The sequence below is a fragment of the Balaenoptera ricei genome, chromosome 3, assembly GCF_028023285.1.
Source record: "Balaenoptera ricei isolate mBalRic1 chromosome 3, mBalRic1.hap2, whole genome shotgun sequence".
In the NCBI taxonomy this organism is placed as follows: domain Eukaryota; kingdom Metazoa; phylum Chordata; class Mammalia; order Artiodactyla; family Balaenopteridae; genus Balaenoptera; species Balaenoptera ricei.
Window position 1 is genome coordinate 123,480,683 of NC_082641.1, and position 20,304 is coordinate 123,500,986.

The window sequence follows — 20,304 nt, forward strand, 5'->3', positions numbered from 1 at the left end:
TCTACTATGTTACTAACAAGTTCTTCGGAGACACCTGATATCTCCAAAAACACATTTTAGCCAATAGAGAAAAATAATTGGATGACAAGAACCACATCATATTTATTTTATTCCTCTTCTTCAAAATCTCCCTTTTATTCTTGAGAAAGAAAATGTAATCTCATTCTAAATGCAATCTCATCCTAAATACAAAAAGTCCCATGAGATTGCTTTTACAAAATAAAATTTGAACAGTGGAAGGGGTTTGTTTCTTCAGCTACTTGAGGACAGGAGGGAAAGGCAAAGAGACATGTCTGGATCAAGAGGGAAGATGATAGAAGGATTACTCTTGAGCACATGGTATTAAAAAATGCATCTTTGACCTAGATTCTAGTCAGAACATCACTACTTAATGCTGGAACCTTGGGGCTCTCAGCTCTAAAGGGATGTTTCCCTCCCTTTCTAATGTCCTAGGCTCTGTCTGAAATCGCCTTTATTCCAGCATCTAACAGGTCAAATGAGTCACGTAACAGGTCAAGGGAATTACTGACAGAGTACCTGACATGTGACATGCTTTGGTGGCCCAAGGTAGGTACGAAGATTTCTGGATATAACAGATAGGAGAAGGTGTGCTTTCTCCTTCAGTACATTTAACGTAAGAAAAAGAATGTAACTGTTAAATCTAACTATACCCCCCACTATAACATCTATATATTTGAAGCCACAAGGCACCCTTGTCAATAATCAATAAATTTAGTCCACATCTTTTTTAGCACTCACCTTTCTTCTGGCCACATAGCCACATGATTATAAAGGAAATATGAAAGATGATTTGGAATAAGATCCTTGCCAGACGCTCGAAGATCCACAGGATACCAGAACTCAAATTCCTGCTTTAACTGATCTAATTTTTCCTTTGGGATCTGAGCCTTAGGAAATGGAGCCTCCTTGAAGAAAACATAATCCCAAACTTCCTTGGTCATCTGCTGTGGTCTGTATTAAAATAAAAGAAACGAACAAACATCAACAACAAAATATATATATAATTTCTTTGAAAGAATCAGCATTTTAATCCAACTGTGAAGTAGAAATCACTTTCTTAATGTTTTACAGTAACAAATGAGGACAACAGACTCCCATAAGAATGAAGAAGGGATAACAGAGAAGGGGCTATTTATTACTTTCTCAGTTCAATGCAAAAAAAGCAAAAATATCATGACAAAATTCCACTAAATGAATTCTTATAAAACCTAATTATTAGAAAGAATTTTCTGGCTTCCCTGGTGGTGCAGTGGTTAAGAGTCTGCCTGCCAAAGCAGGGGACACAGGTTTGAGCCCTGGTCCGGGAAGACCCCACAAGCCACAGAACAACTAAGCCCGTGAGCCACAACTACTGAGCCTGTGCTCTAGAGCCTGCGAGCCGCAACTACTGAGCCCGCATGCCTAGAGCCCGTGCTCCACAACAAGAGAAGCCACCACAATGAGAAGCCTGCGCACCGCAACCAAGAGTAGCCCCCACTCGCTGCAACTAGAGAAAGCCTGTGTGCAGCAACAAAGACCCAACACGGCCAAAAATAAATAAAAATAAAATAAGTTAAAAAAAAAAAAAAAAAAGAAAGAATTTTCAATACATAAATTAAAAGATCACCTCATGCTAACAAATTACATTCCTTCCCCTTATCCATTTACCAACCTGATGCCCAGTGGAGACTCTGCCTGTCCACGCAAGTTACCTCCCTGCAACAGATGTACAACTGTGTAAAATGCCATGTAAATAGTGGAGTCAGAGAGTGATTCAATCAGCCACTGCTCATCCCACGGCAGACGAGTACCTGCAAGATAAAAAGAAGATAATTAATGCATGAGGAACCTAAGAGACACTTCATCTACAAAATTCACATTTTTAAGAGCAGGTCTATAGCACTGACAAAGCTACTTACTTAGGTTCTTAAATTTACTTGAATAATTAATATAAATAAACAAGTAAATAAAAAAACAAAATGGTTGAAGCACTAGAAACTTTGTATTAAAAAAAACTGCATCATAAAAGCTATATTGGGCATTAGATACTTCTACCACCAGGTAGATGGTAGGGGACCACATCCTAGCTTCCTTCACCCTCTAACCAAAACCTCTCACTTCCAATTCAGAAACACACTGGAAGAGAAGAAAAAAAGGTGAAGTGTTAATTTGCTGTGTAACTGGCAAAGTCACTCAAACAGAAAAATTTGAAGTTTCCTTACCTAAGCCGTAAGTTCTTGAGCAAGCATGCTCTTGCAGCCAATCTAAGGTAGCTTCAAAATTCCTCCTGGTCTCCTCACAGAACCTAGAGAGAGCAGAAGATAAAGTGTCTCTCTTCAGCTTCATTGTCTTCCCTGTTTCTCATCTCCTTCCCTATCATTTTCTCCCATCTTACGTTTCCAGGTTCTTCAAGCACTGGGATGTCTTTTTTTTCCAGTTCTCTTCTCCATAATCCAAGTACCTAGGAGTGGACAAATTTATTAACAAAAAAAAAGTCAAGGATAAGCAAAGTGACAGGAAGAAATTTCTTCTTGCTATAAGAAAAACTAACCACTGGTCACACAGGGCCACGACGCATTCATCTGAAGACCTGGACATAACTTGTTTCTCTGGTTCCATGTAAATATATGCATCTCCCTAAACGAAAGTAAATAAAAATATATCAGATATTATGTCAAGGCAATCTCTATTCCTCAAGGAAAAGAAAGGTAACTTTTCAGAAAAAAAAATGCTCTACCACCAATACCACCAATAACCAAAACCCCAGGTTTTCATTATGTCTTCCCTCTTCCCAACTTCCCAAAAGTTATCTGCTTTTCTTTCTGTATAACACATGCTTCTGAAAAGGCATGCATCTTCATCAAATGGATCACCTTCTCTAGGCATAGCTTATTCCTTTTCAGAGTGAAAGATGTTTAACAGTTTCTAATGTTATGGTTTGAAGGTTAGGCTGCCTATGGCAGCCTTTTATTCTTGTTATAATAAAAATATAAAGAAAATAGATGCATGGAACCACTGCCTTTAAAAAAAAGAGATGCACAAAAATTAAACACGGAAAATACTTTTACTAAAGATTTATAGCATCATGAAAAATTCCCACTAGAAAACTGACCGTAAATTTTATTTTTAGAAAAAAATACAAATATCTCTTAATGTATTATAATCCCAAACTTATTAGGCTAGGATAATTTTTTAAAATAAAATTCAGCATCATTATTCAAAAAATGATTCATTGCTCTGTGTTCTTAATGCAAGTTCTTCACACTGAACTTAAATAGGTAGGACTTTGGTTTAAAGATGGTAAATTAAAAACAGACATTTAATTAACTCTGCTCCCTCTCAAAGTTCTAACAAAATAACAACAAAGAGGCTTTTTTTGTTTTAATGGTATGAAGCTACAAAGACAACAAGAATGGGAGAAGAAATAATATTAACCAAATTTTGGAAACTAAAAAGCAGAATGAGTGACAATTGTATTAGCAGATCAAAGGAAGCTAGCTGAATCCTAAGCCCACAGAAGAGAAGGCTGAAAAGCAATTCAGTTTGCATTACAGAACCTCCAAAAAGACTCAGGATTTGTGGCACAAGATAGTTCTGGAAGAGAAGGTAACATGAGACTGGAAACAGGAGGACTAACTGAAGTCTTTTCAAGAAGTTAGAACCCCAGATACCCTAATCCCACACCATGCAGGCAGGCAACTGCCCCTTCCTACGCCAGCAGAACAGTGAAGGTTCACTCTCTGGAGAGGACAAAAGAGAGTCAACCAGAGGACGAAGTTGAGGGTATGGGTATCATAGTGAAAAAGAGGGATTAAGTGAAAGTCAGCACATTGGGTGTTGGAACCCAACCTAGTAATCTTCCGCCGTTTAGCTCCCAGAATGCTCAGTTAGCTTAGACCCTTTAAACCGGAAACTGAAGAATCTTCTGAGGGGAATCTAACAAACCAAGAAGCCCTAATTAACATCAAGGCTAACATCAGGGTTTCCCTAAGGTCCAAATGGACCTGCCAGATCTCTCCCAGTGAAGCCCAGAGACAAGCCCTACCCATATCCAAAAAGGTTCCAATCATCTTTTTGTACCCACTCTTAAATATCATTAGTCTTCCTCAGATTAATAAGAGATTAAAATTTCATATCCCTGAAACAAGAATAGCAGCATCCTATAAAAAATGGATAAGATAAGAATAAGCTCTTAAACTGGATCTGAGTTGGTAAATGCTGAAGCTGGGTAAGAGGTACACAAGAATTTATTATACTACTCCACTTTTTTATAAATTTGAAATTTTCCACACAACGAAAAAAATTCTAATGAATTCTTAGAAACATTTATTTATACACACACGCACAAGCACACAAGTAGCAGATATAAAAAACACAGTAAACAAATGAACAAAAACTCATAGGAAGAAAAAGTTGAGGGACTCCTCCAGATAGAAGAGCAAAAGAACTTTCAGAGTCTAAGAGATCCAATATCTGAATAATAAGAATTCAGAAAGCAAAAATAAAGAATGGGAAGGGATAAAATAATTAAACAAAAAAGTCAAGAAACTTTCCCCAAATTGGAGAACATAAGTTTCCAGATTGAAGGAGCCCAGCATACAGCCAGAAGAATGAATGAAAACTGACCTACACCAAAATAAATCATCATGAAATTTCAAAATACTGGAAGAAAAGAGAAGATTCTATAAGCTTTGGCAGGGTTGGGGGCAGTGCAGGGAACAGTGGAGACACAGGTCACTTATAAAAGATCCATTATTACCAGAATGGTTTTGGACTTCTCAACAGCATCACTGAACCAGAACACCATGGATAATGGCCTTCAAATTTTTAAGGGAAAATTATTTCTAACCCAGAATCCTACACCCAGGCATTCAAGTATGAGGACAGAATAAAGATACTTCAGACACGGAAGGTCACAAAAATTTACCTTCCAGGCACCCTTTTTCAGGAACACTACTAGAGGAAGAGCATCACCAAAACAATAAAGTAAATAAGAAAGAAGAAGCCATGGGGGCAAGGAAACAGGAGATCCAACTCATGAGAAGCAAAGGAAATCCTAAGTAATGGTGGAGGAACATCCCAGATGACATCTGTGCACACCTACAGTAAGCAAACGGTGTGGATAATTACAACAGGCCAGAAGGCTCTGGGAGAACTTTCTCTAAGATGTAAACAATAGCATACTCATGTGTTTGAAGGTACTGAGAGGAGAAATAAACAGTTGGGACAGAGTTTGGGGATGAAGTATTGGTAACTGTATTTAAAAGTAAGAAAAGTGGGGGAAAAAAAAAAGAAAAAGACAGTTATTAACTCCAGGGAAAACGAAAAGCTAGGGGAGAGAAGTTCTCATTGTATACTACATTATGGATCAGCCATGTCTCAAAAACGTACCCACTGACTACTGCTCTAACGTAAGTTATAATATACCTATACTAGGAAGATAGGGGGTGGAGAAGTGTATACAAATGCGAGGTTAGAGAGGAAGACACAGGTTGGAGAAGAGTTCAATCTTGATCTTCCACAGTAGGAAGTCTATGGCTGATGGCTAAAACTGAAAAATTTAAAAATTACTCTACAAGTATTTAGATTAGAGATCTATAAGAGAGGTAGAGGTCAATACTAAAAGAAATAACTAAAAGAGATGAAAGTAAGCCTGTCCAAGGAAGAGAAATTTAAGAGAATGTGGAAGGATGGAGAGGAAATTGCTGCTTTTTTTATTTTAATAAGACTTACAGATCATTGTCTCTCTGTATTATGGGTATACACAACTGTCAAAAATAAAAATTCAATTTCAAAAGTTAAGTACTTAAGTAACTCAACAGAAAAAAGTTACAACAGAAATGAAGAGGGGAAAAAGGATGAAAGTAAAAAGTAAAGCACTACATAAAGTAAGCATTGTCAACTACTAGTACCTCGAATGGTTCCTGCCAGGAAGCATCACTAAAATTCTCTGTATATGATTTGTACATGCCAACTTTAGAACACTATCTTCATCAACATTACAGGTGGGATGTTCAAGTTAAATGAATTGCTAAATAGGTCTCCAATTTTATATATAAACAAAATTATATCTTTAATATAGCTACAGGTTCTACTACAGAACTCACTGCTAAGTAACACTGTAAAGTCTATTAACTGAAAGCTCTTCTCCTAAAACAGCCTTCAGAGGATAGCCTATTACATACAGTGTCAATCATCTTGTTTTTAATAGTCTTCTTTACGTCTTGGACCTTCTGTCCCTTAAATCCATCCACCAACATTACCTAAAAGGATGAGAAGTAGGGAAAAAGTACATACAATTAAAATTTGCTTTGGGTGCCCCTCCTAGAACTTTCCCTAACTAAATTTACTTCCACACACAATCAAAATATTTTTAGTGTGAAATTTATCACATTTATAACCATAAATTTTTATTTTGGCACAGCTTGGACAACTAGTATTTACAACACACTTGTTTTTCTTTCAGTATAACTAGGATAAGTATTATGAACACGATTAGAAAGAAATGCTCACTTCCTTCCCACTTCTCAGGTTTCCATGTGAAGAGGATTCCTCTGCCCTAACTCACATCATTCCTGAAGGCTTTAGGAGAAGGAACTGAGCAAATGCAGCTCGGCCCCACTTAGGCTTCTCTTTTCAACTCCGCCTGTTGTCAGCAAGCATTCTCCTTTGCTTGGCCGTGCGGTAAACTTGGCTCTTAGAGGAAGGCCTACTGTTTTTCAACTCTGCCTTTTACATAGTGGGGAGATTTAATTCTAGGGCAAAGTAATGACTTTCCCATTGCTGTCACAGAGCAAAGCCACAATCTCCTTCCAGCTGATAGATACTCTGACCTCCATCTATCTGACTCCTGTTGACTCTCTCAAATAGTTTCTTTTTTTTTTTTTTTTTTTGCCACACTGTGCAGCATGTGGGATTGGGATTTTAGTTCCCTGACCAGGGATTGAAACTGGGCCGTCAGCAATCAGAGTGCAGAGTCCTAACCACTGGACCACCAGGGAATTCTTAATAGTTTCTATCTTAAGTGGAAAAGACACGTGTTCTTTTTCTGCCCCAATTCTCTAACGTACCAAAATGCTTCATATCTACTTAATTCATCATTATGAAATTATAGTTATTGATCATTATGGCACAGGGGTTAAAAGCACAAATCTTAGAGCCAAGTTGCCTAGTGTGAGTCCCAGTTCTGCCTCTGCCTGGCTATCTGGCTGATCTTAGGTAAATTTCTTAATCTCTTAGTGCCTCAATTTCCTCATCTATAAATCGGGAATAAGTGCCTACTTCACAAGGTTATTTTGAGATATAAGTAAGTTAATATGTAAATGCTCTGTAAGTGTTGGCTTTTACTGTCATCCAAAACGTGTAAGTTACTTTTAAAAAGGACATATAACCAATTCTTGGTTATCCAGAGAAATGAAAGTAAAGGTAAAAATAAAGAACATTCTCACTTACAGCCTTAAAAATCTTCATTTCAACCTCAAGTCACTAGCAACTTGATTGGGTTTTTACTTTCTCTAGCCTCATCTTCTTTCCATGGAAATGTAAGCCACGTTAACATATGCACAATTGAGGAGAAAAGAGAGGTTCACAACTTACCTGTTGTGCTAACATGTCATGGAATAGGCATTAACAAGTAAATTAATGAACTGAATGAAACTGCTTATTTAAAATATGAACTCCACAATTAAGAGAGCAAAAGAAGGGACCAGGTATGGTCCATGCAATAAGCCTTTGGAGTTTATTGTATAATAATATGAACTAACTTTAAATTCTTCTCAAGAAATTCACTCAGAGATTAGAGGGCACAAAAATGGAATTTCCGTAAATACTATTGGACCAAAATAGATTAAAAAAATAAATTTGGAAACACAAGAACACAATCTTATAGTAATCCCTCTCAAAACAGGATATAGCTGAAACAATATTGAATTTTTCTATAGTGTTCTTCTAAATCACTAAGAAGAAAATCATAGAGCATGGAGTAAGTAAATCAAATAAAAATGATAACAAAATTATTACTTACACCATCATAAAAGCCTCTTAGGTATAATTTCTCCTTTGCTTCTGCAAGTTTTTCTCGGTCATTCTGGCTCTGAACTTTCAACTCATCACACATGGTTACAGCAGAAAGCTGTCCAAAGCCTGGAATTTCAATGACTGGCACCTGCAAAAAAGAGCAATGTCAGAACTTATTCACACTGAATAAACACAAAAACAGCCCTAAAGGCATGGTCCTTTTGCCTCTACTGTCCAATGAAGTCACTTCAGATTTTATATATCATTAGGGCAGTGTCACACATTAGGGACTAACATCCAGATGTGAGTTTGTCTTCCTACTCTCCATAGGAACCCCCCGAATTCTCTGCACCAACCCCCGCACCGTCCCTCCCTCACTACACACACACCTTCCCCAACTCTCAACCCCCCACTGGCACATAATTAACTAATGTTGAAACTAGCAAAACGCTGTAAACAACTAAATTTATGGATGGTCTTATTTCTGGTTTATATTAAGTCTTCTGGATTCTTCATGAAAACTATTCACTAGTAATTTAAATTTTTTTTCTTCTTCAGATACTAATATGAAAACATAAACATTCATGAGTAATATGGCAAAATTTTGTCTTTAGAAGCCTGGAAATGGGCCACACTAGAAAATAAGCTACTATAAAATTAGTAATGTTAAAAGGCTACTTGTTTGTTTCAGAATTACAGGTGCCAGGTGCTAAGAAAATGCCTATTGTTGGTTCTTCTTTTGCTCTTATCCACCACAGCAGATATCACGTTAAAGTAAATAAACTCTTAAACAAACTCCCTCTTATTTCATACTCTACCAATTATTTAATTCTGTTACAAGTAAAGTGTTAGCTGCTCTTTTTTTCTCTAATAAAGAAATAGATATTAATATTCTGAATCATCTATGTACTCACAGGCTCAAATGGCAAGACCATGTCATCTCTAATTCCATATTTTGCTCGTAAAGCCTACAAAAAAATTGGAAGTTAATATTAATGATCAATACTTTACTGGTGCAGTAAGTCCCCTACATACGAACGAGTTCCATTCCCAGAGCACATTCATAAGTCCAATTTGTTCTTAAGTCCAACAAAATTAGCCTAGGTACCCAGCTAACATAATCAGCTATATAGTACTGTACTGTAACAAGTTTATAATACTTTTCACACAAATAATACATAAAAGACAAACAAACACAAAAAATAAAGAAAACATTTTTAATCTTACAGTACAGTACCTTGAAAAGTATATTACAGTAGTACTGTACAACAGCTGGCATACAGGGGCTGGCATCAAGTGAACAGGCAAGAAGAGTTACTGACTGGAGGAGGGAGAGGAGGTGGGAGATGGTAGAGCTGAAGGATCGTCAGCAATAGGAGATGGAGGGCAAGCTGCAATTTCACTCATGCCTAACACTGATGGATGGCACAGGTTCTGGTTCCCTGCTGCAACCAGATGCACACTCGCATCTTTGAAAGTTCATAACCTGAAGGTTCATATGTAGGGGACTCAGTGTATAATCATTGAGAAACACCCTCCAAACTTTTTAAAACTATTTTTGTTCTTTCCTCCATAGAGAGCAATTTTTTAATTTTACAAAATATCTCAAGAAGGGACGTATGACTTTAAAAAACCAAACAGTTTAAGTTAGAGTGAATGACTTAAATGATGAAACTGTACAGCCAAAAGCAAAAATTCACATACATACATACACACACACACACACACACACACACACGCCACTTAAAATGAGGTTCATATTCCAGGTTGCAATGAAAATGTGAATATCAGAAAATTTTTCTCAAACCTTTTTTTCAAAAGTTTTATGAAATCCATCACATCAACAGGTTAAAAAAGAATAATCACACAATCATATCAACAGATGAAAAAAAGTATTTTCCCAAATCCAATACCTATTCAAGATAAAAACTCTCAGTAAACTAGAATAGAAGCAGATTTTCTCAACTTGGTAAAGACTACATATAAAAAACCTACAGTTAGGGATTCCCTGACGGTCCAGTGGTTAGGACTCTGCGCTTTCAATGCCAAGGGGCAGGGTTCAATCCCTGGTCGGGGAACTAAGATCCCACAAGCCACGCAGTGTGGCCAAAGAAAAAAAAAAACCAACCTACAGCTAAAATCATACTTGATGATTTTCAAAAAAAGCTTTCCCACTAAGATCAGACACAATGCATATCCCCTCTTACCACTCCTTTTCAACATCATACTGAATGCTCTTGGTAATTAAATAAGGCAAGAAAAGAAAAGGTATACAGACTGGGAAGGAAGACAAAACTGTCTTTGTTTGCAGATAGCATGATCATCTATGTAGAAAATCCAAAAGAATCAACAAAAAAAACGTCCTGGAACTAATAGACAATTATAGAAAGGTTGCAGGATACACAGCTAAAATACAAAATTCAATGGTGTTCCTATATACCAACAATTAACAAGTGGAACTTGAAATTAAAAACACAATACCACTTACATTAGTAACCCCCAAAATTAAATACAGTTGCCCCTTCAACAACATGGGGGTTAGTGGTGCCAACTACCCCAAGCAGTCAAAAATCTGCATATATCTTTACAGTCAGACCACTGTATCCGTGGTTCCACATCTGCAAATTCAATCAACCACAGATCACCTGGTACTGTAGTACATATTTATTGAAAAAAGACTTATAAATGGACCTGCACAGTTCAAACCTGTGTTGTTCAATTGCACTTAGGTACAAAACTAACAATGTAAACGTAAGATATGAGGAAAACTACAAAACTCTGATGAACAGTATCAAAGAAGAACTGAATAAATGGAGAGATATTCCATGTTCAAGGATTAGAAGACATAATGTTGTCAAGATGTCAGTTCTTTTCAACTTAACCAATAGATTCAATACACTCTCAATCAAAATTCTAGCCAGTTACTTTATGGATATCAACAAACTGATTCCAAAGTTTACATGGAGAGGAATAAGCCCCAGAATAGCCAACTCAATATAAAAGAAGAATAAAGTTGGAAGACTGACACTGTCTGACTTCAAGACTTACTATAAAGTTGTAATAGCCAAGATAGTGTGGTGCTGGCAAAAGAATAGACAGATAGATCAATGGAACATAACAGAGAGCCCAGAAAGAGACCCTCATAAATACAGTCAACTAATCTTTGACAAAGGAGCAAAGGCAATACAATGGAGCAAAGACAGTGTCTTCAACAAATGTTACTGGAACAACTGGACATCCACAAGCAAAAAAATGAATTTAGACACAGACCTGACACTCAACACAAAAATTAACTCAAAACAGATCATGGACCTAGATGTAAAACACAAAACCATAAAACTCCTAGAAGATAACACAGGAAAAAACCTAAATGAACACGGGTATGGTGATGCCTTTTTAGATACAACACCAAAGACATAATCTATGAAAGAAATCATTGATAAGCTGGACTTCATTAAAATTAAAAATTTCTTCTCTGCAAAAGACAATATCAAGGGAATTGAAAGACAAACCACACACTGAGAAAAAATATTTGCAAAAAACACATCTGATAAAGGACTGTTAAATATACAAAGAACTCGGGCTTCCCTGGTGGCGCAGTGGTTGAGAATCTGCCTGCTAATGCAGGGGACACGGGTTCGAGCCCTGGTCTGGGAAGATCCCACATGCCGCAGAGCAACTAGGCCCGTGAGCCACAACTACTGAGCCTGTGTGTCTGGAGCCTGTGCTGCGTAACAAGAGAGGTCACAATAGTGAGAGGCCCGCGCACCGCGATGAAGAGCGGCCCCCGCTTGCTGCAACTAGAGAAAGCCCTCGCACAGAAATGAAGACCCAACACAGCCATAAATAAATAAATAAATAAATAAATTTTTTTAAAAAAAAATATATATACAAAGAACTCTTAAAACTCAACAATAAGAAAACAAACAACCTGATTTAAAAAATAAGGCTTCCGGGAGCAGGCTCTGGGGAAGGGGTGGCAGACACCATGTTGCGCCGCGAAGGTGGTGAGGAGAAGCCCCTGAAGCACCTCAAGAAGCAAGCCAAGCAGATGGACGAGGAAGATAAGGCATTCAAGCAGAAACAGAAGGAGGAGCAGAAGCAACTCAAGGTGCTAAAAGCGAAGGCCGCAGGGAAAGGCTCCCCTGGCCACAAGTGGAATTAAAAAATCTGGCAAAAAGTAAGCTGTTCCTTGTGTTTGAGGCAATGATGATCCTAATTCCATTCCTGTTTAAACATCTGGACTCTCTGCCATAGTATCTGTTGCCACTTATAGCTAGAATGAAGTGTTGTCTTGGAACCTATTGTACATTTAAGAATAAACTTTTGTTAAAAAAAAAATCATACAGTGGCTCATCTTGTCTTTAGCTCTTCTCAGCCATTTCTGCCTTAGCTATGAGATCTGCATAAACCCAGCCCAGAACCCTGCCAAAATGTGTTCTTAAGTCTTTGTTCTATCCTGAATTCTGTACCACCTGGAATTAAAATAACTCATTTGAAAAAAATAAATAAGTAAATAAGCCAAAGACCTTAACAGACAAATCTCACCAAAGAAGATACACAGATGGCAAATAAGCACATGAAAAGACATTCCACAACATCTGCCATCAAGAAAATGCAAAATAAAACAATGAGATATGACTACACACCAATTACAATGGCCAAAATCCGGAAAACTGACAATACCAAATGCTGACAAGGATGTGGAGCAACAGGAACTCTCATACATTGCTGGTAAGAATGCAAAATGGTACAGCCACTTTGGAAGACAGTTTGGTGGATTCTTACAAAATTACACATACTTTTACCATATGATCCAGCAATCGCACTCCTTGGTATTTACACAAAAGAGTTGTCTATACAAAATCCTGCACACAGATGTTTACAGCAGCTTTACTCATAACTGCCAACACTTGCTAGCAACCAAGATGTTCTTCAGCAGGTGAATGAATAAATGTACATCCAGACAACAGAATATTATTAGTGCTAAAAAGAAATATGCTATCAAGCTATGAAAAGACATGAGAAACCTTAAATACATATTGCTAATCGAAAGAAAATCTAAGAAGGCTACATACTGTGTGATTCCAACTATATGACTTTCTGGAAAGGTAAAACTATGGTGACAATTAAAAAGATCAGTGGGGACTTCCCTGGTGGTCCAGTGGTTAAGACTCCACACTCCCAATGCAGGGGGCCAGGGTTCGATCCCTGGTCAGGGAACTAGATCCCGCATGCTGCAACGAAGATCCCACATGTTGCAACTAAGACCCGGAGGGAAGGAGGGAGGAAGGAAGGAAAGAAGGAAGGAAAGAAGGAAGGGAGGGAGGGAGGGAGGGATCAGTGGTTGCCAGGGGTGGGAGGGAGGAGAGACGAACAAAAAGAGCACAGAGGATTTTTAAGGCAGTGAAAATCCTCTGTGTATTATAATGATGGATACATGTCATTATACATTCGTCCAAACCCATAGAATGTACAACACCAAGAGTAAACCCTAAGGTAAACTATGGACTTCGGGTGATTATGATATGTCAATGTAGGTTCATCTTCGGTAAAAAGAAAAAAAATGTACCACTCTGGTGAGTGATACTAATAATGGGGGAGGCTATGCAGGTGTTGAAGCAGGGGGTATATGGGAAATCTCTGTACCTTCCTCTCGATTTTTATTATGAACCTAAAACTGCTCTAAAAAAATAAGTCTTAAAAAAAAGATTCTATGGGGACTTCCCTGGCGGTCCAGTGGTTAAGACTCCACGCTTACACGGCAGCAGGGCATGGGTTCGATCCCTGGTCAGGGAACTAAGATCCCACATGCCACACAGCACAGCCAAAAAAAAAAAAAAAAAAAGATTCTATAAATTTTACATCAATATTTAAAATTCAAATCATAGAAAAACATATAAATATCAAGAAACAGGTTAAAGGCAGCATTTCAAAGATACATGCATAGCTTTTTAGCATAATCCAATTAGTTCAGTGGTACCTAACCAATGAGATGATGAAGAGGAAATACGAACTTGAGACACAGATACTCACTTGCTTTTTCTTCAAGTCTCTGAAGGCAGCAAAATCATCGGGGGAGTCAGAAGGAACACTTGTGACCACACCAGTACCTTATAAAAGAAAATGTAGAATTAACTAATATAACCAGAATGTGTTTCCCAAAGAATTTCTAGAAAGAAATAAACTCTTTACCTTTATCCTCCTTGATGGTGAGCATTGGGAGAACATAGATCACCTTATAAGATGTTAAAGGTGCAGAAAGTGATGCACCAAGAATATCCTATGTAAGAAAAAGATGAGCATAAAACAGAAGTAACTTATTCTAATCATTAAAATTTAAAACAATGTTAACATTTTAAGCCCTGAGAAGCTAATAATCAACAACACTCATTCTTTTATACCTACTAGACTAAAAATAATTGAAAATAATTATACTACCCAAATCTTGCAAGGTTGTGAGGAAATTAATACACTTATACATTGCTTGAGGAAAACAATATAGGAATCCAACTTGGACCCAGCAATCCAATCCTAGGAATTTACCTCAAAGGAAAAAGAATTATTTTTTCTTTGAGAATCTCCCCAATGCTGTGTTAACTACATTAGCCAAAACCTGGAAACAACTAAAACTTTAAATGATAAAAAAATCATTTAATAATATATGAAACATCAACAAGATAGAATACTGTATCTCTATTTTAAATGATAATTAGGAAGACAAACTGAATTAAAAAGATATATCTTAAAAGAAAAATTCAGAAGATCTGATAATATTGGACCCATATCCTCATATATCAACAAACAGCTTGCGGGGCTTCCCCGGCAGTCCAGTGGTTAAGACTCCACGCTTCCAATGCAGGGAGCTCAGGTTCAATCCCTGGTCAGGGAACTAAGATCCCTTAAGCTGCATGGCACAACCAGAAAGAAAAAGAGAGAACAAGGAAGATGTTTACCTACTGATAAAATGATTACCAAGTTATAGTTAAGTAAAAAAGAAAGTAAAACACAGACAATGTGATAAAATACATTGCCATTTGTGTGTAAAAAAGAGGGCAAAAGAATATATATATATATGTATTTGCTTGTATACACATGAAATACTTCTGGAAGGATACACGAGACAGTGATTTTACTGACTGCCTATGGAAGGGAGAATTGAGTGACTGGGACTATTTTGTGGATCTTTTTGTCTTTTTTTTTTTTTTTTGGCCACTCTGAATAGCTTGCAGGATCTTAGTTCCCCAACCAGGGATTGAACCTGTGCCCTCGGCAGTGAAAGCCTGGAGTCCTAACCACTGGACTGCCAGGGAATTCCCTCTTTTCGTCTTTTGAATTTTGAGTCTTATGAATATTTAGTAACCCAGTCAAAAAATAAGTTTACAAAATAAGTAAGAAATAAACTCTCCAATTCAAAAGGAGAATTGAGATGGTATTCTACCCATCCTTTTCTTTTAAAAGATTATTTATTAAGATACCAATGATCAGCATTTACCAAAGGGATTAAAACACACTCAAAAACACCAATAAGTAAATAAACTCTAAGGATAAGAGCTATGCAGCCATCTAGATTTAGTTAAGATCAACCAAGACTTCCTTTTCAGAAAAAAAGCAGCTGCAATTCCACTCCAGGAATGCAGGTAATCATATTAAAAAAGTAATATAACGTCTACCACAGCTATTAAATCTCTCGGGGAGGACTGTCTGTATTTTTAACCAGATAGTTACTGAGCTGCAATGTAAGATTCAAAAATACTATTTTACTGATATGGTCACACAATGAATACACCATAGCAATAAAAAAAAAAAGAACAAACTACTCCTACACACAACATGGATGAATCTCACAGGCATCATGTTGAGCCAAAGAAGCTAAACACAAAAAAGTACAGACTATACAATTCCACTGTGTAAAGTTCAAGAAGAGCAACTAATCTTTGGTGACTGAAGTCATGGCAGTGGTTACCTCTGCAGGAGCAGGCTGAGCAGTGATGTGAAATGGACATGACAGCACCTTCTGCAGTGCTGGAACTGTTCTATATCTTGATTTGGGTGGTGCTTACATGACTGTATACACATTTGAAAATGCACCAAAAATATACACATTTATGACTTAACACATTTGACTGTAACGTATATCTCAATTAAAACGTTTTTTTAAATGTTCTTTTCTCAAGCTTCATTTTTGACATTTTCCTCTAAATTCATGCACTAAAATAAAGTCTGCTACCCAACTTACCTCTCCCATTAACTCTTTAACAACAGGCACCACTCCATTGTCCTTCGTAAAGCCCTGGTATGACATATTCCTTGCGGCTCTTTGGGTGCAGATGAATATATCTCCATTCACTGTCTCAAATCCAATGTACTTCATATGAGGGCAAACCCAACAGTTTGTCTGTCCAAACATGGTCTCAGGTCTTAGAGTAGCAGCTACCAAGAAGATATTTTTCCCTTTCAAGCCACTAAGAAGAAAAAATATACATTTATGCAAAAAATGTTATGGATTCTATCACAACTATCTGATATTTCAAAAAGATGAAGCAACAATTCTTCTACCTATTAAGGTAGGTAGCAAACCTACCTTAATTTGGATGGGTACGGCTCAAGCACTTTCAACTTGATTAAAGTATATTCCTGAGGTCCAACACCCTAAACAAAATAAAACAATAATTCAAGGGAGAAAGAAAGGCCTGGATTACACCTACTAATCTATGTGACAGATCTGATTCACATTTCTAAGATGGGTTCCTGCATTGTTAGAATAATTCTTTCTTCCAATGAAGAGACTGCCAGTGGTGTGTTGATCACATGGAAGCCTAATGTGTAAAAATGACTTGAAGACCACCATCCCACCCCACACCACACCAAAACTGATCAAGGAGGCCCAGACTGTACTAAGTAAGATTTGCTAAGAGCTCCCTTGAGAGGAAAGAACAGCAGGAAAAAAAATGAAGTGACTTAGATTAATCAGCCAAAATAGTGTTTGCCAAAATCGGAGTTAGAAGATACAACCAACATCAATCCTACAGAGCAGTCATCACAGACATACACTGGACCAGGGGTCAGATGATGTGCATTCAAAACCTAGCCTGGGCCCTTACTTGTGGCTTGACCCAAGGAGTCACAATCACTCTAAGCCTTCATTTCCTCATCTGTAAAATAACTGCACTGTGCCTCATACAGGACTGTCCTGAGGAACACCTAAGATAATGATAGGAAAATGCTGTGAAAAACTATGATGTACTATTGAAATTTAGAATATTGCTACCACTGACTATATTAAAGCTTAACATAGTCAGTAAACTGGGCCTTCTGAAGGCTCTCAAATCTTTCAAAATTTTGATTAATGCTCATTTCTGTCAGGTAAGTTACATCATAATTGAAGGCTGACTTTGAAAGGTAGTTGCTAGACTACAAATGTGTTCAAAGGTGGTAACAAAGAATGACACACTCATAGGGACTGCAAAGTTCAGATCCTGGCATTGCTGTTGATTTACTGTGCCAAGGCTTTAGGCAAATGACTTACCCTTACTTCATTCAAGTATTACACGGAATAATGTCACTAATGTGTCCTACAGGAATGTAGAATGAACCGCTGTCATGCATGGCTGGAAGTACTTTGAAAATAAGTAAGTAGGCATGTGACCAAAGCAAGTATAAATGGAATCTGCATATATCAGTTAACCACATATCTCATTACCTTTCCTCATGATCTCCTTTTAGAGCAGTGCACTCTCCAAGCGGTGCTTCTCAAACATTAGCAGGCATATGAATCACACTGAGAACACGTTAAAAGATTCCTAGGCCCCACCCCCAGAGCTTCTGATTCAGCAATTTGGGGGTGAGGTTCAAGAATCTGCTTTTCTAGGATTTCCCTAGCAGTCCAGTGGTTAGGACTCTGCGCTTTCCCTACTAAGTGCCCAGGTTCGATCCCTGGTCGAGGAATCCCACAAGCCAGGCAGAGCAGCCAAAGAAACAAAACAAAAACAAAAAACAAACGAACAAACAAAAATGTGCTTTTCTAACACAAGCTGATGCAGCTGAACCTAGTGCTACTCTTGGAGTAGCAAGGTCCTCGACAAGATACAGGTACCTATGATGACATTCTGCATCTGGCTTAACAGCCACCAGAGTATCATGCCTATACAACTCAGCACTGAAATAAAGTGATTTTTAGGTTTCTAATCTATTTCTTGAACTCTATGCCCATATTAAGAATTATTACAATAGGGACTTCCCTGGTGGCGCAGTAGTTAAGAATCCACCTGCCAATGAAGGGCACGCGGGTTCAAGCCCTGGTCCGGGAAGATCCCACATACCGCAAAGCAACTAAGCCCATATGCCACAACTACTGAACCCACACGCCACAACTACTGAAGCCCACGCGCCTAGAGCTCGCACACCTAGAGCCCGTATTCCGCAACAAAGAGAAGCCATCGCAATGAGAAGCTCGAACACCACAACAAAGAGTAGCCCCCGCTTGCCACAATTAGAGAAAAGCCCGCGCACAGCAACAAAGACCCAACACAGCCAAAAATAAACAAATAAGTAAATTTATTTAAAAAAAAAATTATTACAATAGCTACTCTATGGCACAAATAGTTACCTCTCCAGTTTGTCTGTCATGATCCATACAAGGCTGTCCATCTTTTGGAGAATAAATGGTATACCTAAAAAATAAATAATAAGTGACAAATATTATTATAACATACAAGTTTTATCCTAACATATTTGTCAGTGTTGCTCCTAACCATCACAATATTTCTTCTAACTAAAACTTTTAACTGAGCAAATGTTTACATCATTTTTATGCTTTTATGGCGAGTTCTACTGCCAACATAGTTATTTAATGAAAGCCTTCTGCCTTCATCAAAGGTAAGACCACTGAAAAATATTCAATGATCTTTGCTTTATGGTATGAAACAGAAGACTGTAAAATAAAAATTTGCTTTTAAAATGCAGATAGCAGAGGGTGGGGCCTCGTCCGGGACTCCCCTTCCTCCCCGCTGCGGGGCCATGGCCCGGCGGGCTGCGCCCTGGAGCTCGGGGCTCCTGGCCCGCATCCTCGGGGGCACCTGGTGCCTGCTCTGTGTCGCCGGACAGGTATGTGGAGACCAAAGCCAAGGGGCTGTTTTCCTGCGGGAATTTACACTGATTCGAAGAGAGAGCCTTCATGAAGATTTCCTGTCTGACCTCTTGAATAGTCACAAAACTGAAGACCCGCTACTCTGTCCCCTGCTCCAACTCAAGTCCATCATCTTCAACTGGTAAAGCTGTAGATTTTTGCCACCCAAGCTTGAAGGGGATGGAAACACTCACAAGCAAGAAGGCTATAAATTCACAGTTTTTAATCAAATACAGTAGCCGTTTTTCATGAATAAACACTTTTCAAACTGTTAAAAAAAAAAAAAAATAAAATAAAATGCAGATAGCAGAGGGCAGGCAGCAGAAGCAAGAAGAACTACAATCCTGCAGCCTGTGGAACAAAAACCACATTCACAGAGAGACAGACAAGATGAAAAGGCAGAGGGCTATGTACCAGATGAAGGAACAAGATAAAACCCCAGAAAAACAACTAAAGGAAGTGGAGATAGGCAACCTTCCAGAAAAAGAGTTCAGAATAACGATAGTGAAGATGATCCAGGAGCTCAGAAAAAGAATGGAGGCAAAGATCGAGAAGATGCAAGAAATGTTTAACAAAGAACTAGAAGAATTAAAGAACAAACAAACAGAGATGAACAATACAATAACTGAAACGAAAACTACACTAGAAGGAATCAACAGCAGAATAACTGAGGCAGAAGAACAGATAAGTGACCTGGAAGACAGAATGGTGGAATTCACTGCTACGGAACAGAATAAAGAAAAAAGAATGAAAAGAAATGAAGACAACCTAAGAGACCCCTGGGACAACATTAAACACAACAACATTCGCATTATAGGGGTCCCAGGAGAAGAGAGAGAGGACCAGAGAAAATATTTGAAGAGATTATAGTCAAAAACTTCCCTAACATGGGAAAGGAAATAGCAACCCAAGTCCAGGAAGCACAGCGAGTCCCATACAGGATAAACCCAAGGAGAAACACGCCAAGACACATAGTAATCAAATTGGCAAAAATTAAAGACAAAGAAAAATTACTGAAAGCACCAAGGGAAAAACAACAAATAACATACAAGGGAACTCCCATAAGGTTAACAGCTGATTTATCAGCAGGAACTCTACGACGAGCCAGAAGGGAGTGGCGTGATATACTTAAAGCGATGAAAGGGAAGAACCTACAACCA

General features: G+C 38.0%; 1 protein-coding gene and 1 non-coding gene across 2 annotated transcripts in view; both read right to left on the reverse strand.

Moving 5' to 3' along the window:
• Positions 1-20,304, reverse strand: part of LARS1 (leucyl-tRNA synthetase 1) — a 67,567-nt gene that overhangs the window by 27,347 nt on the left and 19,916 nt on the right. Inside the window, exons 8-20 of the mRNA XM_059917392.1 lie at positions 18,626-18,689; positions 16,601-16,668; positions 16,256-16,481; positions 14,212-14,299; positions 14,053-14,129; positions 8,931-8,984; positions 8,024-8,164; positions 6,186-6,263; positions 2,552-2,637; positions 2,396-2,461; positions 2,223-2,305; positions 1,673-1,811; positions 760-972 (exon numbers count right to left, since the gene is read on the reverse strand). Coding sequence (XP_059773375.1) covers positions 760-972; positions 1,673-1,811; positions 2,223-2,305; positions 2,396-2,461; positions 2,552-2,637; positions 6,186-6,263; positions 8,024-8,164; positions 8,931-8,984; positions 14,053-14,129; positions 14,212-14,299; positions 16,256-16,481; positions 16,601-16,668; positions 18,626-18,689 — 1,383 coding nt within the window. The remainder of the gene's footprint in view (positions 1-759; positions 973-1,672; positions 1,812-2,222; positions 2,306-2,395; positions 2,462-2,551; positions 2,638-6,185; positions 6,264-8,023; positions 8,165-8,930; positions 8,985-14,052; positions 14,130-14,211; positions 14,300-16,255; positions 16,482-16,600; positions 16,669-18,625; positions 18,690-20,304) is intronic.
• TRNAQ-CUG (transfer RNA glutamine (anticodon CUG)) lies at positions 6,929-7,001 on the reverse strand. The gene has a single exon. It is a non-coding gene; the product is annotated as a tRNA-Gln (tRNA).